The 24454-nt window shown below is 43.0% G+C and overlaps 2 protein-coding genes across 3 annotated transcripts in view; one reads left to right on the top strand and one right to left on the bottom strand.

Annotated features, from left to right (window-relative positions):
- Positions 1 to 444: 444 nt before the first annotated feature.
- Positions 445 to 3884, bottom strand: LOC137322499 (sarcolipin). Of its 2 annotated transcripts, none has more exons than XM_067985421.1 (2): positions 3840 to 3884; positions 445 to 1707 (listed from the first exon to the last, which is right to left on the bottom strand). In XM_067985421.1, exon 2 carries the CDS (start codon positions 1574 to 1576, stop codon positions 1481 to 1483), a length of 96 nt encoding a protein of 31 aa, XP_067841522.1. In that variant the 5' UTR covers positions 1577 to 1707; positions 3840 to 3884; the 3' UTR covers positions 445 to 1480. The 2 variants fall into 2 exon arrangements, with proteins under 2 accessions (XP_067841522.1, XP_067841521.1); XM_067985420.1 differs by having other exon boundaries at positions 3764 to 3872.
- Positions 3885 to 20292: 16408 nt separating this feature from the next.
- The window catches only part of LOC137323177 (putative leucine-rich repeat-containing protein DDB_G0290503), a 28697-nt gene continuing 24535 nt past the window's right edge, over positions 20293 to 24454 (top strand). The window contains exons 1-2 of the mRNA XM_067986686.1: positions 20293 to 20427; positions 22884 to 22978. Of these exons, the coding sequence (XP_067842787.1) occupies positions 20293 to 20427; positions 22884 to 22978 (230 nt within the window). The remainder of the gene's footprint in view (positions 20428 to 22883; positions 22979 to 24454) is intronic.

Raw genomic sequence — 24454 nt, 5'->3', positions numbered from 1 at the left:
CCACTTCTTCGCAATGTGGGAAGAGCTCTGGGTGCAGGTCACCTGTCTGCCTATGTGCCGGAGAATAGCAAGGACAAAAATATTTATATCCAGGACAAAATAAATATAAGTAAATAACCCATAAAACTAGCATCTAACATGTATTTTCATTATAAGTCTTCATTGCGTTCCAACTGCTGGTCAGCACTATTGAGTTTTGCAAAAGCATAACCCATCTTATTAGTACAATAAAATATTGTGAGCACACAGTAGCATTTAAGAACTATGTAATTGAATGGACTATAATTCATTTTTTGTTATTTTCAGGTTGTGTGAATATAATCGACCGTGGCGTTATTTAGTTATTAAGATTGACAATACTTTTAGTACAAGTGGTTGTACTGTATATACTGGTGTAGGTAGTTCTGGTGTTACAGTGAACAAAGCAACATGGGAACAATGAAATAGTTTGGATATATATTTAATTACAACAAAATGAGACATGAAGGGAAGATACATTAACCTTTAGTCTGCTGAAAAAACATTTGAATGTACTGTAGAAATCCATAAGGAGGTTAAGGGTTAACACTGTAACACTTGTTCAATCAAGACAGTATATTTGTTATACATGACTTTGTGCCTCAAGCAATATTACAGGCCATATCTAAAGTGAAGATAATAGTTAACCATTCATTTCAAGAGTAGGTATAATAAGGAATAGAAAGAACAAAAGGTATAAATCAAACTGTTCACTATACAGAAATCACTTTGCATTGACCATTTTAATGAAAATTTTCTTTGAAATGTAAGTGGCATATGCCATTTGATAAACAAAACCACATATATACCATCACATAGTACTGCCAATAGCAAAGCAGGTAGCTGCTTGGATTAAAGGGCATGTGTCATCCTGTATTTCTGGATTTCAAACCAGAAATTTGAGATCTAGTTAAAGGGCCAAAAACCATGGTGCTGGGCAACACCAAGTTTGAACAATATAGTAGAGAAAAGAGATAAATCAAAAAAAGTAAAGTTTACTTGACGCCAAGCTTGTGTTTTAAAAGTCTGCTTGAAAATATGATGACATCCTTGATGGGCATCATCGTCACCACCATGTTGTCTCATGCATGAGTAAAGGTGGTCAGAATGTAGAGTTGCAGGCCATTGCCCCTAATGGCTGTAGTTGTATGCAACATTATAAAGGTGATACTGTAAAGTGACTGCGCTCTTTGCAGGCAAATTCACGCATCATGTTCATGCCCCCAAACCACGAACGGGGTGACACATGCCCTTTCAAATACATTACAGAGGGTAAAAATAGGGCATTTAGCAAAGATGTAATGTACAAAGTACCAAAATTCAAGCAAACGATTGCACAGTTAAATCATTGGCACACTAGCCACTGAATAGCCTCCTTAGAGATACAGCAAAAGAACAACAGAAGCCATGACAGATTGACACAATTTATTGTAAGAGCTAGTTTTACAAAGAGGACTGTCTCTCACTCCTGATAGGATTTAACAAGGAGCCACATAAGTAGCACAGTCATCAAAACCACCATAAAGTTCAGGAAGAGCTCTTGTGTGGATCTATCCATGGTTATAGAGTGTTAGGGAGCAGGATGCCACAAGCAGTTCCACAGAAACAGACCACTTCAGGTGAGCCAACACCTCAGAATAACAGCAGGCTGAACAGTACTTCAATACACTCCTTACACCTTTAGGTTGTCTGAAATAAAGATTACACAGATCTTTCCTGTTAGTTTAGATGTTGTTTTCTGTAGAGCACTGTCGACACTTAACAAGTTAAAAAAATAACAAAACGGCATTGAAAACATATCAGCTCTTAACCTGTCCTGCTAAATATAATTTCTTATTATGCTGAAAATGTGCATTGTAGATGACTGGGAGGTATAGTGAGTTACTATGCTTTTCTTTCATTTCTGGGACTTCGATTCAAATCCAGTCCAGACTGCTGAGATGAAAGTCTCACGTATCTCAGTTTGTTGCAAGCAATCTAACTGAATTGACCTTGGGCAGCTCCCAGTGTATGTGGGGCCACAGCACATAACTGTCCAAAGCTGGTAGTAAACTGAAAATCTTACTCAGAGGATTTAAGGGTCAGAGGTGCAGAAAGGATTTTAAAAAAATCACAGTTGGGGTTGATCTTCAGGAGTTGGAATCAAGGCACATTGCTAGGATGCAATAAACTCTACTCAGTACAGGGAGCTTAGCTCTGCTTCTGAACCATGTTATGCAAGACCTGGGATTCTTCAATACTATCGCAAAGTTCCCAAAATGGAAAAGAGCTTCATTCCCCACCACCAACATCCCTCACCTTGATGAGCACAAAAATATACCAAAAAAGTGCATAATGTAGCTTTAGTAAAGGCAGGAGTTAACTAGTAATGAAATGAGCTTAAAAGTTGTGCAATGAATATGTTTATGATATTTGTAATCTAATATTTGGCAATGGCCACCTAAGGATAGTACAGAAGCTTCTTGAGGTCAAGCTGATTCTTCATAGTTATAGTTACAGCCTTAAAATTCATTCCTTAATAATGGCAAACTGAGAACATGTGAAGCATTTTCCAACACATCCAAGCACAACAAACATAATTACAATCACCTTTGATTAGTTTATTCTATGTACTTTTGGAGGGCATTCTGTAACTTTGAAGCACTGTACTATCGGGTTACAAAGAAGTCTGATTTATGCTTGATACTAACACCACAGCTCTCAACATATCTGTCAAAGAGATGAATATTAAACTATTTTACTACTACTTAAACTACTAGCCATGATCTAAAAATACATTGGGTTCTGACACTAAGTGATCTAGTATTTCTAACTCGAAACTTCTTTACCTTATTACTTGTGAGTTTATTTTAGAAATTAAAAATCCTTGGTAAGATATTTAGGAAACTAAAACAGGAAAAAAGTAACAATACTAAATAATTTTAAGAACAGTATTTATTTTTCTGTTTTGGACTGTGTAAAATTGCTTACTGTTTATGACTAGGGTTTGTATCATTTTAAGGAATTATATATAATTGCATGTCTCAAGCACAAATCTCAGATTTCTGTTTTGTTGGGACACTGGGAAGAGAAGACCTGTGAAATAATTGTTTCATGAAGCCAATTAGGTTTAAAGTATTAAATATTTTTGTAATACATTGGCATCAAAAAGCTTCACATATTCTTTTGCTGTGGAATACTTTTAATCTTTTTAGAGCTGCAACTGATCATTTGAGTACTGAACATCCTTAGCAGTTTACAAAGTCCAAAATCTTCTAGTTTAAGTCATTTGCAAAACTAATTCTCTCTTCCATTTCATAATGATGGGTATTATAATACAGAATCAGAAAAATCGATTGGAATGCAATACATAGTTTCAATATCTTATTAGTAAACTAAAAAAAGGTTGTATTATTTTTATTTTAGTGTAAAATGGTATAGCAGTCCTGAAAGAATTAACGAGTGGAGGATCAGCTATATAGAGAGAATATAATATGAAGCTGTGATTTTATGGTTGATATTTGTCTACTTAAAAAGTGCAGTAACTGGAGAAGAATTACACATCTAAAAAATACAATAAGTTAACAGCTAAACTTCATATTTACTAGGTGCCTAGTTTAGCTCATTGTACCAGCTTTTGTTCATTATTAAAATGTTTGAATAATTCAGAAAATAATTCACACATTTGTAAAGATTTACAAAGTCTGTAAAGAGCAACAGCTGTTACTTGACATATTAGTCCACAAGCATGCACGTTATACTTTACCAATGGAGCAAATTATCTAAATGTTGCAGCTATTAATGCCTCTCCAGATCTGGGCAGAAAGCCCTGCTTCACTCACTGTCTATCTTCAAATGCAGTCTGGGCAGAGAATCTCTGAGTGGGATCTAAAGTAGTCCAAGAGGGAGGAGAGCACCACATTTTTGGCAATAAAAGCAATGATGTCACAGGTAAGGTATGTCACTGAGTGGATGGGCCGGAGGAGTGGTGGATTCTGAGTATTTTTTAATTAACTATATACCTGGTAAATCTTACTATAAACTTTAAAAAATGAAATACTTTAGGAGCAGAAAAAGTAATAGGAAAATGCAATACAATCATTTTAATTCAAATAAGCTTTTCATTTATGTGTATGCAGAAATATTATAAATGTCAAAATATGTTTTTTTTCAAACTTTAATTTTTCCATAGAATTATTTTTGTGGGTGGTTTTGCCCTTTTTTTCTTCATCTGCCTGGTCTGACATCTTGAAACTGATAGATCGAGCTCACAACCTGTTCCCAAACTTCAAGGAATGCCCCAATAGTTGGTCACCAGGGAGCATCCAGGATCACCCTAGTACAAATCTCTTCTCAGATTTTCCCTCCCCCTTTCTGGGAGATACTGAAGCCTGAGCTCAATGCCTGCCCACTTGACATAGCTCAACAACAACAACTTGCATTTATATAGCACCTTTAACTTAGTAAAACGTCCCAAGGCGCTTCACAGGAGCGTTATCAAACAAAATTTGACACCGAGCCTTATAAGGAGGTATTAGGAAAAGTGACCGGTCAAAGAGGTAGGTTTTAAGGACTGTCTTAAATAAGGAAAGATAGGTAGAGAGGCGGAGAGGGAGGGAATTCCAGAGTTTAGGGCCTAGACAGTTGAAGGCACGGCCACCAATGGTGGGGCGAGGGAAATCGGGAACGCACAGGAGGCCAGAATTGGAGGAACGCAGAGTTCCAACTCCGTGCAGCACTGTAGATGGGACGCGACGCCGAGACCCTGTCTGCCCTCTCAGGTGGACGTAAAAGATCTCATGGCACTATTTCAAAGAAGAGCAGGGAAGTTCTCCCCAGTGTCCTAGCCATTATTTATCCCTCAACCAACATCAGTAAAACAGATTATCTGGTCATTATCACATTGCTGCTTGTGGCACCTTGCTGTGCGCAAATTGGCTGCCGCGTTTCCTATATTATGACAACGATAACACTTCAAAAGTACTTCATTAGCTGTAAAGCACTTTGGGACGTCCTGAGATCGTGAAAGGCGCTATATAAATGCAAATCTTTCTTTTTTCTCAGAGGGTTGTAGGACTGAAGGTTACGGAGATAGGGGAGGGCGAGGCCATGCAGGGATTTGAACAAAAGGAAGAGAATTTTAAATTCGAGGCATTGGTAGACCGAGAGCCAATGTAGAGCAGCGAGCACAGGGCACAAGTGAACGGGACCTGATGCGAGTTAGGATACAGGCAGCAGAGTTTTGGATGAGGTGAGGTAGAGCTAGGTATTGTCTGTGTACATGTGGAACCTGACGCCAAGGGGCATCATGTAGATCAGAAATAGGAGGAGGCCGAGGATGGATCTTCGGAGGACTCCAGAGGTAACAGTGTGGGAGCAAAAACAGAAACCATTGCAGGAGATTCTCTGGCTACAGCTAGATAGATAAGAATGTAACCAGGCGAGGGCAGTTCACCTTAGCTGGCCAACGGAGGAGAGACGTTGGAGGAAGATAGTGTGGTCAACCGTTTCAAAGGCTGCAGACAGGTCGAGAAGGATGAGGTTGGATAGTGCACCATGGTCACAGTCACATAGGATGTCATTTATGACTTTGATTAGGGTCGTTTCTGTGCTGCAGCAGGGGTGGAAACCTGATTGGAGTGGTTCAAACATTGAGCTGCAGAAAAGATGGGCATGGATTTGGGAGGCAACAACACGTTCAAGGACTTTGAAGAGGAATAGGAGATTGGAGATGGGGTGGTAATTCGCAAGGACAGAGGGGTGAAGGGTGGGATTTTTGCGGAGGAGAGCGATGGCGGCAGTTTTGAAAGGGAGCAGGACCGTACCAGACGAGAGGGAACCGTTTACAATATCAGCTAGCATGGATTAGATCAGAACAGAGCTCATCCCTGTTTCATTGTACTGAGCATTAGTATACTAATCTTTAGTACCAATTCATCAAACTAATTATTTAAACAGTTTATGCAGTGCTTCAATGCTTTAAAAATATCTTAAGACAAAAAAAATTTATCACTTAAATTTTTCCCCAATTTTTGGTCTTCTCTAAAACACACACATAACATGTATAAAATATTTCTATAGTGCACATACTTGAATTTTATTCAAATTTTATCATCATCATCATGAACTATTCAGCTAAGTAGATGGTGTGTGGAAGTAATGATTTGTATCACTGGTGCATGTTCAGTGGTGAGTCGGTGTACGTCAATTTTATACCTTCTCTTGAAAGGAAAATACCTTGTTGTGAGGTGTCCTACATTAGGGACCTGGCTGTGATTTGGCAAAATATCTGGCACGTGATCAATGGGTTCAAGCCAGACCTGTGATTGTAGGTTTGTAGAATATCTTAATTTTTATACTACCTGGCTGAAGTGCTATTTTGTTTTCAAAGGACAAATAAAGCATTTGCAATTGTAAACACTTATTTCTAGTTCTTTCCACTTTGAATAGGATCCAGCACCATGCTTCTTGCATAGTGCACGTACAAACACCTGTCACTGTCTGCTATACTTGCTATGGAGCCTTCTAGAGTTCTCACATTGCTGGTTAAAATAATCCTTGCAAACTGTTGGAACGAAAATGTCTATCTTTCTGTGGCTTCAGCAAAAGACTCAGTATTTGCTTGCTTCTAGAAGAAACTCTGGCCTAGAAATCCAATCGCGCCTAAAAACCAGGCGCGCAGGGGCTGGGGCGAGCACTGCACATGCCTATTAGTGTTGGCTCAGGCAGCATGTAATATGCTGCCTACTGATTATAATGACACAGACGTGCAGTCAATGTTACCCGTGCTACTCATTGGCTGCACAGTTATCAGGGGGGGGGGATATCGGGTGTCTATAATACCACTTAAAGGAAGCCAGCACCTCTTAAAGGGGAGATGCATTATTGCAGCAAACACCCAGGAAGAACTTGTGTTGAAGGAATGGCTGAAGGATGTAGTGAATCAGGCACCAAGGTTCTCCGATGCTGCCCTGGAGGCCCTTGTGCAGGCAGGCAGTGGAGATGATGAGGGGCAGTCTCTTCTCCCAAGGGGGCAGGAAGCTGTCCCAGCATCTACTTCACCAATAGTGGGAAGAAATTTCCAAGCATGTTAATGCCAAGAGCATTGCACCCAGGACTGGGCTACAATGCTGCAATAAATTTAATGATCTAACTAGAGTTGTTAAGGTAAGAAGACTGCCCTCATACTTTCTGCTCACAGATGCACCACTTACAGCCTCATTAATAACAACACTGACAACACTCACAGGACTACCCTCCCCCACTTTGTTTCACTCTCCTACAATCATTGCACCACATTTCACTACACCTCCTTCTCCTCATACTCACACAATCATCACTATTACAACCCTCACTTACCCACAACTCGCAACTCACACACAGACTATCAGCTATTCCACCATAACAGCCACATTATCCAAACACATCACAAGATTCTCACAAACACACTTTCTTGCAGGAGAAGGTTGCACACAACAGCAGGCAACAGGCTGCCATGGAAGAGGAAGAGCCCGCCTGCAGACCCTCTTCCCCCTTGAAGAAAGCGTGCTTGCCATCATGGGCAGGAACAGAGTCGAGGCCATGGCGACTGTCAACGATGGAGGAGACATCCCGCAGGGTTCCTTCATACCTAATCCTTTGTCCCTCTGACTTCTCCCTCACTCCACACACACTGCATGACAAGCTGCCAATGCTTATAACACCCATTTCTTTCTCTCTGCTCTCCCTACACGCCATAAGCTAACCCTTGTCCCTCTGTTTCATTTCAGCTGCTGAGAATGAGGACCCCCCTCAGCTAGTGGAGGAAGAGGTGCCCAGCCTTCCAGAAGGTGCATCGCCACTTGATCTGACTCTTGCAAGCACCAGCTCGGATACTGGCACCATGCAGGCTTTATAGGCTAAATTAGAGGAGGTATTTGTATGTGGTGAGTCACCAGGCACAAGTGCGCAGGAGCTATGGCAGTGAGATAGGAAGCCACAGGTGCCAACTCACCAGGGAGCGAGGTCACATACTAGTTCTTTTGCAGAGGACGCAAATGTAGACTTTGATGTCCCACACTATCAAAGAAGGCTGATGGGCATCTACCAGGAAATGTTAACTTCACTGGGCAGCCTGCCAGAGAGCTTGCACACAATGACTGCTGCCAGGATAGCAGGCACAGACCTGCATGATGTGTTGCCTGTGATCGCAAACCAGCTGTAAGTTGAGGGAGTGGAATCCCTTTCGATAAATAAAGATGCCAGGCTGGTGATGCCAGGCCATGTGTGTGCAGTCTATAGTACCTTGTACCCTGGGGAAGCCTACCATGCAGGTGAAACCTAGTGTTTTCTTGTCCTGCTTTGCTCTGCCCATAGGGAAGGAGATGTAAATGTTCCTCCTGACTTAGAGACCCTTGGTTGTTAAAACTGGATAGCCAAGTGGTGAAGGATAGAATACTAGAGCCTGGTCTTTAGTTTCTTCCAAGCTTTTAGTCACATAGATTCCTCTTAAACGCACACCACACCCTAGCTAAGCTCTCCTATAAAAAGGATACAAGACAGTCCCCAATTGACACCCACCACCTGAATACAATTAACACTAATTGATATCATTCATACAATTAACATCAGTAATCTCCCTGATACATCTGTGTACTGTAAACTGTGAGATATGTCACCAGTTGCAGCCTGAAAGAAGCCCATGGCATACGAGTTGAAGGCCACGGTGACCTTGGCAGCCAAATGCAGAGCTGTCCATGCCCTGGTTCGAGGCTCGAGTTGTGACTGCGTCAGGTGATGTAGCTCGGTGACAGCCTCCGTGGTGAAGCGAAGGCGCCTCATGCATTGCTTTTGAGTAAAGTTAATGTAGGAGAAGTGCTCCCTGTGGATCTGGCCTCCTGCGCAGTGGCCTTCGCCTCCTCCTCCTTCTGGCAGCTGCTCCCCCTCTTCAGCCCTGAAGTCTGCCCTATTAGACCACCCATGTCTGCAGCCAGACTATTTCTGAAGCAAACAACAACAGTGCAAGACCAGCAAAATCTTTCTCTGTGTAGACAAAGTGAACTTTCCAGAGTAATAAAACACACCAAGCAACACCCAGAAATCAACCAGCAGTCTGAAATGATAAACCAGCAAATATCCTTTAAGTACTGCATGACCCATTTAAATGGTGCTGGTGAGGAGGCCTTCCTGCCATTTAGCAAGATGTGCAGGACCCTAATTTGAACAAATTATTCTGAACTTTAAATGTTCCCGACTTGCGCACCTGTCACCTGCCCATGTACCTTAACCAATATGGCACATCCGCCTGGAAATAAGCGTGAGGTTCCTGCCCACCATATTGGGAGCTTAGTTGGCCAGTGAGTACCCAAAAACAGGCGCTGCATGGGCAAATTCTAGGTCTCTATCTTTTTAAGACATTTTCTTCTCTTCCCTTATCTTGAGTCCCTATCTTCACTATCCCGAGTGCCTCGATCCGTAGCACAACTGAGATCAGATACATGTAAACCCCAAATCATTCCACATTCTAACGTGGTGCAATGTATTGGAGCTCAAACATACTGTACCACCCAGCTCACTGATACCACATTGTATTCGATATAAGTGCAATATTGAATCCATACCACTGATCATTTTAATAGCTATATTTTTAAAAAGGAAATGTATCCCCTTTGTACTTATTTTCTCCTCTATTTTAGATTCACTCCCCCCTTGACATACAATATTGAGCAGCTCAATGTGACCTTTACCTAGACTTCTATGAATGTTATTCCATAAACAGCTGCTAAAAGGCATACAAGAGACTTTGTATTTTCTCCCTCTCCCAGTGGGGAAGAACCCAGTCTCTGCTCAGTACCTCCCAGTGATAGCACAGCTGTGACTTGAGAGTTGCTGAGTGGATAATTGCTGGCTGCAAACATGTGCTGCTGCACTGTAACAGGCTCTTTGTCAACAATATGATGCACTGCCAGAGTGCCTTCCTGACCGAGATTTTTCACTGAGACAACCTACCACTTTTACTTCAATATTTATTCAACTGCCAACGAAGGCCATGCAAGAGCCAAGCAAATCTAACTGTCATCACTGTCAAACATAACTAGCATCTCCAAGTTAGCAATTTTGATTGGAGTGTATTACTAAAATTCCCAGTTATTTCGGTGTTCCATTTTCTTCTCATATCAGCAGGAGAACTGGGATCAGTGGAAAAGATGGCATATTATAGGTCATTTTCTTAAAAGTTTGGTTAAGGATTGAGTATCCTGACTATTTCATATTGGATTTTCTCTGGTTTTGAAAGAGTTAAATGCAAACACTCCAATATGCATGGTTAAAATCTGAGACTCTTTAATTATAATACTTCCAGTAGTAGTTACTTTTCTTCTGTTCATTAAAAATAACTTTATAATACATGGCAAGGGTGGAATAATTTAGAAACAGAAGCAATAGCAACAATAGAAAGATTGAACAGGTTGGGTCTATACTCATTGGAGTTTAGAAAAATGAAAGGAGATCTTATTGAAACATATAAGATTCTGAGGGGACTCAATAGGATAGATGCTGAGAGGATGTTACCCTCATGGGAGAATCTAAAACTAGGGGGCATAGTCTCAGAATAAGAGGTCACCCGTTTAAGACGGAAATGCAGAGGAATTTCTTCTCCCAGAGTGTCGTAAATCTTTGGAATTCTCTACCCCAAAAAGCTGTGGAGGCCGAGTCATTGAATACATTCAAGGCTGAGTTTTTGATCAGCAAGAGAGTCAAAGGATATGGGGAAAGGGCGGGAAAGTGGACTTGAGGTAAAAATCAGATCAGCCATGATCTCATTAAATGGCGGAGCAGGCTCGAGAGGCCAAATGGCCTACTCCTGCTCCTATCTCTTATGGTCTTATGCTCTTAGGGTCTTATGGTGCTTCATCCCTATGCGTATACACAGTGTGTTTGTATATCTATATTGTGACACATAGGGGATAATTTTAAACCACAAGAACGGGTGGGTTGGGAGTGGGTGGGAGTTGAAAATAATTGTTATTTTGGGTCGCAACCGCAAAATTTTCAGACTTTGCAATCCCAGTGGGAAGCCTGTACTTTTACACGCCAATGTTAAACCCGGAAATAAAACCTGGTTGCAGTCACGACCCAAAAAACAACTATTTTCAACTCCCAGCTGCCCCCAACCCACCCGTTCTTGGGGTTTAAAATCACCCCCATAGTTTCTTTGTGTAACTAGTTGAGTGGCACATGGTCTGTATTGAATAGCAGATATACACTTCATGACTGTAGACCACTAACTCGGGTGTAGTGATTGAGAATTCCAGAGGGACATCATGCTTAGAAATAGTATGATGTGGAGATGCCGGTGATGGACTGGGGTTGACAATTGTAAACAATTTTACAACACCAAGTTATAGTCCAGCAATTTTATTTTAAATTCACAAGCTTTCGGAGGCTTCCTCCTTCGTCACATCGTTCACCTGACGAAGGAGGAAGCCTCCGAAAGCTTGTGAATTTAAAATAAAATTGCTGGACTATAACTTGGTGTTGTAAAATTGTTTACAATAGAAATAGTATGGCAGACTCCACAAAAGTCATAGAATCATAGAATCAGACAGTACAGAAGGAGGGGTCTCTCGACCCCTCCACTGTCACTGATTTGTCATGTTGCTTGTCCGACATCTAGTACTGGATGAACAGAAATTTTGTCCAACTGAATATTGGGAAGACCGAAGCCATTATCTTCGGTTGCCGCCACAAACTCCGTTCCTTTGCCACCGACTCCATCCCTCTCACTGGCCACTATCTGAGGGTGAACCAGACCGTTCACAACCTTGGTGTCCTATTTGACCCGGAGATGAGCTTCTGATCACGTATCCGCTCCATCACCAAGACCGCCTACTTCCACCTCCATAGCATTGTCCGTCTCCGCCCCTGCCTCAGCTTATCTGCTGCTGAAACCCTCATCTATGTCTTTGTTACCTCTAGACTTGACTATTCCAATGCTCTCCTGGCCGGCCTCCCATCTTCCACCCTCCATAAACTTGAGCTCATCCAAAACTCTGCTGCCTGTATCCTAACTTGCATCAAGTCCCGTTCACCCATCACCCCTGGGCTTGCTGACCTACATTAGCTCCCAGTCCGGCCATGCCTCGATTATAAAATTATAACCCATGTTTTCAAATCCTTCCATGGCCTCGCCCTTCCCTATCTTTGTGACCTCCACCAGCCCTACAACCCTCCAAGATCTCTGGTGCTCCTGCAATTCTGGCCTCTTGCACATCCCCGATTTTAATCGCTCCACCATTGGCGGCCGTGCCTTCAGCTGCCTAGGCCATAAGCTCTGGAATTCCCTCCCTAAACCTCTCCGACTCTATCTCTCTCTCCTCCTTTAAGAGGCTCCTTAAAACCTAACTCTTTGACTGAGCTTTTGATCACCTATCCTAATATCTCCTTATTTGGCTCCGTGTCAAATTTTGTTTGATGACGCTCCTGTGAAGTGCCATGGGACATTTTACTACATTAAAGGCGCTATATAAATTCAAGTTGTTGTTATTGTTGATGTCATTCATCCACCGTGTCTATGCCAGCTCTTTGAAAGAGGTACCAATTAGTGCCACTCCCCTGCTCTTTCCCCATGGCCCTGCAAAATTTTCCTTTTCAGTTATGTATCCAATTCCCTTTTGAAAGTTACTATTGAATGTGTTTCCACCACCCTTTCAGACAGTGCATTCAAGATCATAAAAAAAATTCTCCTCAACTTCCCTCTGATTCTTTTGCCAATTCGCTTAAATTTCTGTCCTCTGGTTACTGACCTTACTGCCAGTGGAAACAGTTTCTCCTTATTTACTCTATCAAAGCACCTCATAATTTTGAATACCACTGTTAAATCTCCCCTTAACCTTCTCTGCTCTAGGGAGAACAATCCCAGCTTCTCTAATCTTTCCACATAACTGAAGTCCCGTATCCTTGGTATAATTCTGGTAAATCTCCTCTGCACCCTCTCTAAGGCCTTGACATCCTTCCTAAAGTGTGGTGCCCAGAATTGGACATAATACTCCAGTTGAGGTCTAACCAGTGATTTATAAAGGTTTAGCATAACTTCCTTGCTTTTGTACTCTATGCCTCTCTTTATAAAGCCAAGGATCCCATGTGCTTTTTTAGCAGCTTTATCAACTTGTCTTGCTACTTTCAAAGATTTATGAATGTGAACCCCCAGGTCTCTCTGTTCCTGTACCCCCTTTAAAATTGTACTATATAGTTTATATTGCCTCGCCTTATTCTTCCTCCCAAAATGTATCACTTCTTTTGTATTAAATTTCATCTGCCATGTGTCTGCCCATTTCACCAGTCTGTCTATGTCCTCCTGAAGTCTGCTACTATCCTCCTCACAGTTTACTACATTTTCAAGTTTTGTATCATCTGCAAACTTTGAAATTATGTCCTCTATACCAAAGTCCACATCATTAATAAAAATCAAAAAGACAGTTGTCCTAATACTGACCCCTGGGAACACCACTGTATACTTCCCTCCGTCTGGAAAACAACCGTTCGCCACTACTCTCTGCTTTCTGTCTCTTAGCCAATTTTGTATCCATTCTGTCACTGCCCCTTTAATCCCATGAGCTTCAATTTTTCTAATGTCTATTATGTGGATTAAAAAACATCAGAAAGTTTTACTCAAGGTTCGTCTTTGCTAGAACTGCCATGAAATAAAAATTTTAAAAATAGATTTTTAAATCTAATTCAAATCATTGGGTATAGCTGAAAAAAGTGATTCAGATACACATAATGATCTGATTTATTATATCAATGTGTGCCCCTGCTTTCTCTACCAGTAAACTGAGATCTTGAAAACAATGTTGATGTCAGATACCAATCAATTTGCTATATACTTCCAGAATTTTTTGTTTTTATTCCTTATCTCCAATATTAAATTTTCTTTTACCTCTTTCTCGTGTAATCCTATGGAGCCTACTGTGCTATTTGTAAGCACCACATCCCATCCTTTCTGAATGTTTAAAGGCAGAGCCTGCAGTCAGCAGTCTCGAGTGTCATAGTGAAAGCCATATATACCACAGACTAATGGGCAAATGTATTCAGTTACTTCACAAAAGAATGTATGCATTTAACTAGAGCGAGTGTGTAACTTTCTTGATGACTCAGTAAGATAATTCAAAGTGAATCTTATCTTTTTCTAGCTATGTGCTTGTTACAACTATGCAAACATTGGATTTTATTGCAAAGTTCCCAAGGATTTTATGTCCATTTAAAATATCCTTTAAAAACAGTGCTATTAATTCATTAACATATAAAATGCAACTGCTTCTTTCATGTCATACAGAATGGCTGATGTTTTTGCCCCAGTTGAAATAAGAACCATATGTTTGCACCTGTTGATGCGTTATAGAATCACATGAATCACAATTACCTGCAAGTTGGAATGATAATGGGGAGCGTAGCGGTAAGATTCCAGCTTCTGCATTTCATTCTCCTTCTTCCTGTGGGGTTAGGTGACCGTGAATCCATTCTAGACTATGATAAAATGGACCCAATTGTTACTATAGCGAATAGGCTGATCTTGAGTGGAAGTTTCAGATATCTATCGGCACATATTATCCCAATCAGTGTCCTAATTGTATGTAATTCCATGAGGGTTTTTTTATTTGTAAGGAATACAATTACTCTGTTTAATATCTTGTTTATTTGACTGGTTTCAAAGTTTATATTGTATTTATATTTCTTGTTGGACATATTTTGTATTTGCAGTCATGAGGGGTTAAATTAAAAACGGGCGTTGGGATCGTGGTCCGCAATTAACCCACGCCCGTTGGTTGCGATGCAGGCAGCACATAACATTTGTGCTGCCTGATCATTTAAATGATAGCTGTGTGCAGCCAGTGCTACCTGTGCTGTTGATTGGCTGCACGCGCCAGCAGGGGACCCTGATAATGGGAGTGGCTACCACCACTTAAAGGCAGTTTGCAACTCTTAAAGGGGAGGTGCACTGTGGCTGCAGGAAGAGCTGGAATTCATTTGGCAACTAACTCTGTGCTGCAGGATAGTGAGGAATGGCTGCACCTGCGAGAAAGCGTCCACGATGGTGCACTAGAGGCCTTTGGTGGAAGAGATGGAGGCACGGAGGGGCATCCTTTATCCGCAGGGGGGCAGGAGGCCCTCCAGACATATGCTGAAGAGGTAGTGGGAGGAAGTCACGCACAAGTCAATGCCAAGAGCAGCGCACCACGCACATGCATGTAGTGCAGGAAGAAGTTGAATGATTTGACACGAGTGGTCAAGGTGAGTGAGTTCAACTGTCAAGTGGCATATCCTACTAACTGCACCACTGGCCTCATCCACTGCTCCATGCATTAAACACCCCCGTCACCCACCTACCAACAAACTCTTGCAATCAATACGCAATTCTTCAAACCAGATGCTTCATCTCACCCTCACACATTACCATTCTTGAAAACCTCACACCCACAAATCACAGGTCACACACACTGGCAGCTATTCAACTGTGACAGCCACATCATCCAAACATCTTGAGTGTAGGACACTCACTGACACATTTCCCTCTTTCTTGCAGGAGGCAGCAGGAAAGAACTGGGGGAGGACAGGCATGCCTACACGTCCTCACCTCCATGGAGGAGACAGTGCTGTCTATCATTGGACGGGCCGTCACTGCGGCCGTGGCCACAGGCGGTGCTGGAGGTATCGATATTGAGGGTCTCTGCATACTGAATCCTTCTCCTAGCTTCCCACTTCTCCCTCATCCCACAATCTTTTATGGCTCACGTGCTGCAGATGGTGTAAGAACGCACGTCATACTTTCTTCTCTCCACATACTGCAACTCACCCCTGTCCCTTTGTCACTTCAGATACCCAAGAACTGGAACTGGCACAGTCAGAGGAGGCTGAAGAAGACGACAGTGATGATGAAGACACACCGTCACTTGATCTTACACTCGCAGCCACCAGTTCAGAGACTGCGCGTAGTTTAGAGGCTAGGATAGAGGAGGGGTCTGTACATGGTGAGACACCGGGCACAAGTGTGCAGGAGCCGGGGCTGGGGGAACGGATGCAGCAGGTGCCAAGTCGCCGGAGGGCGAGGTCGAACACTAGTTCTGCTGCAGAGGATTCAGATGATGACATTGATGGGCCAGGCTACAGAAGAAGGCTGATGGGTGTACACAATCAAATGCTTGGTGCACTGGAAAGCCTGCCAGAAAGCCTGTGCACAATGTGCAGAGGCATGGAGGAGTCCAGCTCCAACTTGGCACATGGCTTTGCGCAGAGCTTGGAGCCCATCCTTTCCCACATGGAATGGGTGGTTACCTCCATTAGAACACCTGTGGAACCCACCATGCTGCAGCGTCTGATGACTGATGTCACAGCTTCCATTGCATCACAAACATCTGCCATCCACTGTTGCTTTGGGAGCTCAGATTACTGCTATCGTAGCTCTGGGTTTCACTGTGGAACAGGCTTCCAGGGTGTCACAGTAGTCCAGCAATCTATTCTTCAGAAGATCATCTAGGATTGCTGAGGCACGGCCCCAGGAGAGTGGCAGTGGCACCATAGAAGACGAACCTGCTGTCCTCTCTCAGGATGACAGCATTCCTGCTCCCACCCCTGTCAGTCAGCCAGGCCAGACTGCTGTAGCCCATGCCAAGATGGTGCAATCTGAAACCGGGCCCTCCCAGCCCAGAGCTGCTCGAGGTTGCCCTCCAAGGCCATCTTCATGCTCCTCAATTGAAGACCAGCAGCCTTCCACCACCCATGTTCCAGCCACTGGGGATGTACCTTGTAGGAGTAGTAGGAAAGATAAAGGCACATGAATGAAGGCACTAAGGAAATGCACAAGGGTGAATAATATATCTTTGAATCATTTGATGTGTAAATCAATAACTCTATGAATTTGTATTTAATGTTGGTTTTGATTTCTGCGATGAGCTGAGGGAGGAAGCAATGTGTAATCATAAGGAGGACGATTTGATGGTCATGTGGGAGAGGAAAGGTAAGGAGTGTGGGACTGTTGGTAAATGGGGAGGTGTAGCCGAGGTTACTGGTATCGCTCATTAATAATCTGATCACGCAGAGACCTGGCCTGTCTACCTTGTTGCCTCCATGCCTCTTCCTCCACTTCCTCCTCCTCCTCCACCTCTTCCTCTGCCACTTGCTCAGGTTCTCGCCAGATAGGTGGTGGCAAGGGCTGTCCCCTCATAATGGCGAGGTTGTGCAGCATGCAGCATACAACGATAAATCTTGATACCCACTCAACTGAGTACTGCAAGGCTCCTCCAGAGCGGTCCATGAAGCAGAAGCGTTGCTTGAGGACACTTTTGATGTGTTCTATGATGTTCCGTGTGGCAGCAAGGCTCTCGATGTACGCCTGCTGTGCACGTGTACATGGGTTCCAGACCGGAGTCATGAGCCACTTCATGAGGGGATAACCCTTGTCACCCAGTAACCAGCCTTTGACTTGCCGTGCTGGTTGAAATATAGGTGGCACGTTGGACTGATGCAGTATGAAGGAATCATGACTGCTGCCAGGATAGTGGGCATTGACCTGTATGATGCACTGCGTATGGTCGTACACCAGCTGCATGTTGAGGGAGTGGAATCCCTTTCTGTTCATGAATATGGCCTAGTTCAGATGTGGAACATGCATGGCAATATGCGTGCAGTCAATGGCACCCTGAATGGGGAAGCCTGCAATGCGAGCAAACCCTCGTGCTCGCTCATGCTGCTTGTCTCTATTAAGAGGGAATGTGATGAATCTGTTTCTGAGTGCGTGCAGAGCCTCAGTGACCTCCCTTATACTGCAGTGCACTGCAAACTGCGAGATATGCTTATATCTCCAGCAGCAGCCTGAAAGGAGCCAAAGCCTTAAAAATTAAGCACCACGGTTACCTTGACAGCCACAGGCAATGCTGTCCTTGCCCTGCCATGAGGCTGCAATTGTGGCTGCAGCAGTTGACAAATCTCAGTCACGACCTCTTTCGTGAACCGCAGCCGTCGGATGCGCTGGTCATCGCTGAAGTTGAAGTAAGGGAATTGGTCCATGAAGGCCCTCGTTGGATATGGCCTCCTGCTGAGTGCACTGCGCCTCCTCCTCCTCCTCCCTCTTCTAGCAGCTTGTCCTGCTTTGCGTGGCCTCTCTGCATGCTCCCAATCATGTTTAATTCCCAGAGGAAGCCCTAGCAGGCCACCCATGTTTGGAAACAACCTTGTTCAGCACACTATTTTAAATGCCACTAACAGAATTGCATGACCACCCAGACCACTTTCTATATAATATCGCAACTTTCTACAAGTATAGGAAACTTCCACAAACACCCACGATTGTACCAGCAGCCAGAATAGCTAATCCAGCAACTAACCTGTAACTCCTGCCGCTCCCTTTAAATAGCGTTGGTGAAGGGGTCCTTCATGCCCTTTAACTCCTGTTCAGCTGTGCAAGGTTAGGACAGTCCTTTGGCTGGAGCAGGGAGTTTGAAAATGCCGCTTGCTGCTTCACACTGATTTACGTTATAATCTCCCTACTCAACTCACTTCCAGCGTTCGTTAGGTGCACTACCTTTACTAATATGGCATCCTGCGCACGTCACGCCGGAAGTGTGCGCATGCATCTCACACGCCATTTTCGAGGCTTAGGAGTCCGCTTAGTGCCTACAAAACAGGGCTACGCAGCCCAATTTAGCCCCATGTTGTCAAGTTTTTTTTAAGAAAATGTAACTTGCCTATTACAATTATTCATACTCAAGTATAGACTCAACAGTTTGAAGAATCCCAGTCATAACAGGAGAGGGTAGACATTGTATATACATACATGAACTTCTCCTTTCCAAAAAAAAAGTTAGTTTTTACAAGCTTCCAAAGTGATAATCAGAATTGAAAGTTCTACAGGACTTTTGAAATTGTTCGAAAGGATTGACAGCTCATTTTATAAAAATCTTGTTGACTTCTTTTGAATTCTACTACAACCCGATTGGATTCAGAACTACTGTAGGGATTTTCATAAAGGAACGAGACTCAATTTTTAGGAAAAACTGGTAATGAACACATTATGCATTAATGCGATCCATGGAAGCCTTCAAGGTTTCAAAAAGTTTTCGAAGGATTCAATTAGTGATTAGTGATTAGCAGATACTATTTGCAATAACTGGAAGAGAGGCAGCAGATCCTGAACTGTTTTAAGAATCTAGCAACATGTGTTAAGATGCAACTCTATTAAATATAGCGAGTTTTGGCATACGTACAAATCTTAATATGATTACTGCAGCCATTTCAATTTTGGATGTTGAACTAAACATATTTATGAGCCAAATAATGAATAAAAAGTAAAACTCTTTTGAAAATTTAAATTACTTTTCCACCCATTTCCCCTCATTTATTCATTGCTTCTCCATATTGCTGGACTTTGAGTAATTTTACATATTCTATTTTTACTCTTGATGTTTCTCCCGAGTTCTTGAACAGACCTCCATCTTCTCAGCTTTCAGTCTCATTCCTTACATATCCACATTTGAGAGATTGAGCTATTTATAAACTCGATGTCATTTTGATGGATGCATGCAAGACTAGATATTTGCGCTGACACGTAGCCTTTCATGACAACAGTTGCTCTGGAACAGTAAACTGTTTCCATCATACTTTAAAATCCTCAAGTGTAATATTACTGTTATATTTTACCGTCTGAGGTTACATTGCCCTTGTCACTGCTGCTTAGCAACATATGTTCTGCAGAAAGCATTATCGGTGCAGTTCTTCCCATATTCACCTGCTGCTGTTGTGTTTGGAAGATACCACATAACAAAAAGAGAGGCTTAAGATAGATTTGTTTAAATACTTTGATAGTTTTATTTTGTAGTTTCCTCCTGCCTCTCTATTTTACCTCCTTTTTCTACATTCTCAACCTAGCCTTTGTAAGTGTGACTCTGTATTAGTTAACAGCTTGTGTGGTGGGATACCTGATGATTCATCCCCATCTGCCAGACTTGTTCTTTAATAAATCGGGTGCCCTGTATCCATAAATTATTCCATCTAACAGCCCTCCCAGAACCTGTGAGGCTCACTTATAGACAGTAAGGAGGAATTCGAGAAGGCTGGACTCGGATTTTCTGAATGGGAGACCAGCCATTACATCTGGAACTGTTAGCAACCATTCTCATTTCTGTTTCCAGGTAAAGTAAAAAATAAAAACTATAGTGGCAAATATTGGAGTTACACTACCCTGAGCCACTACTCTGACTATATGGAGTCATGGCTACAATCTCCTGCACTCCTGAATTTCTGATTTCATCAATGCCACTGTAGGATATGTGCTTTTATAAGCAGGGTGACAGAAAACTGGACAACAAAGTTGACACAAGGCTTCTGTCACCTCTAGGCTCGATAGCAGCTTGGGTCGAGCTCCGGGATCTGGTCTCAAGCTATGTCTTTCAGCTGAGCTTGGTGAATGGCCATGGGAGGGGGGAAGAAAATAACTTGGAAAAAATAGAAATATGCATACAGTCACCTGCAGATTCACAGTAATGTATTAATCATGAATAAATTAGTGAATTGGGTTGTCCCGAGGGTATGTGGGATGTCCTGTATCAACTTTCTTCTCATTTCTCTTTCACACCTAAAGAACTGATTCTGTGGCACAATTTAACAGATATTAGCGGGCCTTGAGTACCTTGCCTAGGTGGCCATGTGTAAGCCTAGACAGTGCATGCTGGTATGGAAGATATGACAACTAAGCCTGATGCTGTCCTCATCTTAAGTGCACATATACACACTTTCCAGCAAAGGCCACTGGACAATGGTCAGGAATGGAGCCCCTTGCTGATTTTTGTCCCTCCGTAATCCAGTGGGACTGAAACCACTGTAGTCTTCCTAATTTGCCCTGGTAATCTGACACCTCCTTCTTCCTTAATGATTTCCAACATAACACAAAATAACAGTTCTGATTTTCTTTTTCTCATTGAACCCAATTTTACTCATAATAAAACTGTTATTGCAGACTTTTATAAATCAGGCATCATTTACAATAAAAAGACACTTAGAGCTATAAATTGAGCCGCAAGGGAGCTAAAATGGCATTTGCAATGCGCACGCACACTCCTAACATGACATGTGCCGGACTCCATCGTGGTAAAGGTGTTTGCGCACATGGAGATAACAAATGCCGGCAGCGTGTTAAGTAGTGAGAATATGAGGTAGATCAGTGTGTAATGCTGATTTAAAGGGACAGATGCAATTTTGCAACTCAACGCTCCAACCAACACACTGTCTTGACCTCGCACAGCTAAACAGGTCGTAAACAGCATGGAGGACCCCCTACCAGCGCTATTTAAAGGAATCATGTAGGAGTTACAGGTTAGTTGCTGGATTATTGCTTCTGGCTGCTGATGTATTTGTACCTGTTTTCGGAGGTCTCCTATATGTGAATACTAGGACTAGCGGACATAGCCTAAAAATTAGAGCCAGGACTTGCAGGACTGAAGTTAGGAAACACTTCTACACGCAAAGGGTGGTAGAAGTTTGGAACGCTCTTCTGCAAATGGCAGTTGATGCTAACTCAATTGTTCATTTAAATCTGAGATTGATAGAATTTTGTTAACCAAAGGTACTAAGGGATGTAGAGCTAAGGCGGGTATATGAAGTTAGGTCACAGATCAACCATGATTCATTGAATGGCGGAACAGGCTCGAGGGGCTAAATGGCCTACTCCTGTTCCTATCTTCCTATGTTCCTATAATAAAGTTTCAATACTCTACAGGAAGTGGGCTGGCTTGCTAACAGGCAACAGCAAGGGCACTGGCGGAGTGGCAGAGGTGGGACAGGAAAGCTGACATCCTGCGAGAGGACAGCAGGTTCATGTTCCATGGAGCCACTGCAACTTGCTGCCTCCTGTTATGTGCCACTTTCTCCTGCAAGAAAGCGGGACGTGTGTCGGTGAATGTCCTGCAAGATGTTTGGGCGATGTGGCTATCATGGTTGAATAGCTGCCAGTGTGTGTGAGCTGTGAGTTGTGGGTTTGCGGTTTGCAACAGTGGTAATTTCTGAGAGTGAGAGGAAGCATCTAATTGGAAGAGTTGAGTACTGATTGAAAGAGTTTGTTGGTACATGGGTGATGGAGGGGTGTAGTGCGTGGAGCAGTGGATGCGGCTAGTGATATAGTTGGTAGGAGACGCCACTTGACAGTTGACCTCACTCACCTTGACCGTTCGTGTCAAAGCATTGAACTTCTTCCAGCAGTGCATCCATGTTCATGGTGCTGAGCGCCTGGCATTGACTTCATCCCCTACTGCCTCCCAGTGTCTCGGGAGCATATGTCTGGAGGGCCTCTTGCCCCCCAGCGGATATAGGATGCCCCTCCTTCTGTCCACCTCTTGCACCAAGGCCTCTAGTGCATCATCAGAGAACCTTGGTGCATGCTTTCTCGCAGGCCTGATACAAACTCAGATCAGCAGATTTGTGAGGTCTGGCGTGCAGATTGGAGGATGTGGGAATTAGTAGTGTGCAACCTTTATTCAATGTTTTAACATAACTCAATAGTTTGTAAACAAAGGGACGCAACCTGCATCTGTGTTTTACGTGTGCGATATCTGATCTCCGTTCAGACTCCGTGCGGACCCCATCTTATATTTTGCAAATAAAAGGTGCAGGCTGCCTTTAAGAGGTGCAGGCTGCCTATAAGTGGTGCTAGCCACTCGCGATATCTGGGCCCCCTGCTGGTGAGCAGCCACTCAACGGCGCAGGAAGGTCTGGCTGCTTGCAGAAATCAGGTATATCACCAGGCAGCATGAATGTCACGTGCTGCCTGCAACTCAACGAAGGGGCGCGGGTTAATCGGTTTCAGGAGTTATCCATAAGGTATGAAAGAAAAGCTTTAATTATAAACTGTACTTTTCTTCATATAGATTGAAACTGCACAATGTAAGCATTGTGACGAGAATATTAAGCTACTTCAAGAAAAAGAGATTGAGATTCGAAATCTGAAGGTTCTTTTGAATAGGTACGGTCTTTTTTCTAGTTGTAGAAATCACAATTTATAAATGATGAGACCACAAAATATAAGGATAATATAAATATGTCTCATCTATCAGTGCTGTTTCTGAAGATATATTAAACTTCATCTGGTATTTTATCTTAAATATTTATTTTAATTCTCACTTTACTTTCTTTTTGTCAGTTTCTTTCCGAACATCATTATTATTAATATGAACCATCATCAGACCTGGTTCTCTCAAGCTAGAGATGGAAGGGAAGGCAGATAGAGGTTAGAGCTCAAATATGCTAACTACTTTTATATAGAGGTAGCTCACAGGCTTAATAGCCAATTAATAGATTTTAAAATTATGGGAAGAGATGTATAAAGTGCTAGGAAAGGTCATCTCAGTCATCTGAAAGGTCACTTGAAAAAAATGGGGTGAGTCAGACATGACTCCAAAAGGCAGACTGTAAATGACATCTATTGGGAGAATCCAGCAGGGAAGACAGGGAGACAGATCAGATTTGAAATTAAAAAGAAAAAATGTGAATTGTGGAAATCTGAAATTAATTTTTGGATTCTGCTGTAAATTGCCAGGATTTGCTATTTTTTTAATCTCTGAAATTGGACATTGGTTCGTCGGTGCTCCAAGCTGACTCCACCTTATCTACGCCAACTTTATCCCACCACGGGACCTCTGACTTTATCTTTGAACTCCCTCCTATTGTCTCCTCTCTATTCCCTGTTTATTACCAGGATGTATCTATCCTAATCTTGCTATGTAAACACGTCTATGTAACTTGAGTTTCCCTGTGTCCATTCACGTGTACGTTTTGGCTGCCACTCCGGACCCGAGCCCATCGCTTCTATTTCACCTCTTTTCACCTTTTTTTCTTCATTTCTTTTTACCCCTCCTAGGCCCTTCTCTCCTGTCATCATGCCACCTTTCATTTTTCCTTCTCGGGTACTCTGCCCCCCCAAATCCCTACCCCAACCCTTCAGCACTCCGCGACCTTCCTACGCAACTGCTGCCGTCCCAGGCTTGACTCCCTCCTAGATAAGCCTACAGCTTCCCTCTGTGCCTCTCTTGGCATCCCCGAAGGGCCCATCGAGGCACTCGTCGCTGCCTCCTTACGAGCAGCAACCCCAACTGCCCCATCCTACTCTCTCACCGACTTCCCCACCCAACGTGCCCGGAGGAGGCTAATCTTGCCAATCTCCTTTCCGTCCCACTCACCCCTCCCAGCGCTGACCCTGTTGACTCTGCCAGCGGTCAAAAACCTGCCTGATGGGTGATGATATCTTCCCTCTTAATGAAGCCTCCCTGCCAGGCTATATCTTCCGCCACTTGCCCTGCCCAGACTGCCGTGGTGGCAGTGTGGCCCTTATCACCAAATCACACTTTGGTCTGTCCCCCTACTCCTGTGGCATCTTCTCTTCCTTTGAGCATTTCACCTTGTTCCACCCTTCTCGACTCTCCTTTAAAATCATCGTCCCTTA

The sequence above is a fragment of the Heptranchias perlo genome, chromosome 6, assembly GCF_035084215.1.
Source record: "Heptranchias perlo isolate sHepPer1 chromosome 6, sHepPer1.hap1, whole genome shotgun sequence".
Classification (NCBI taxonomy): domain Eukaryota; kingdom Metazoa; phylum Chordata; class Chondrichthyes; order Hexanchiformes; family Hexanchidae; genus Heptranchias; species Heptranchias perlo.
The sequence above is the reverse complement of the archived record's forward strand: the minus strand, read 5'-3'. Positions and strand labels throughout refer to the sequence as shown.

What these genes read in the sequence shown, in the direction of transcription:
- LOC137322499 (XM_067985421.1), bottom strand. Translation starts at nt 1,576, where the DNA reads ATGGATAGATCCACACAAGAGCTCTTCCTGAACTTTATGGTGGTTTTG.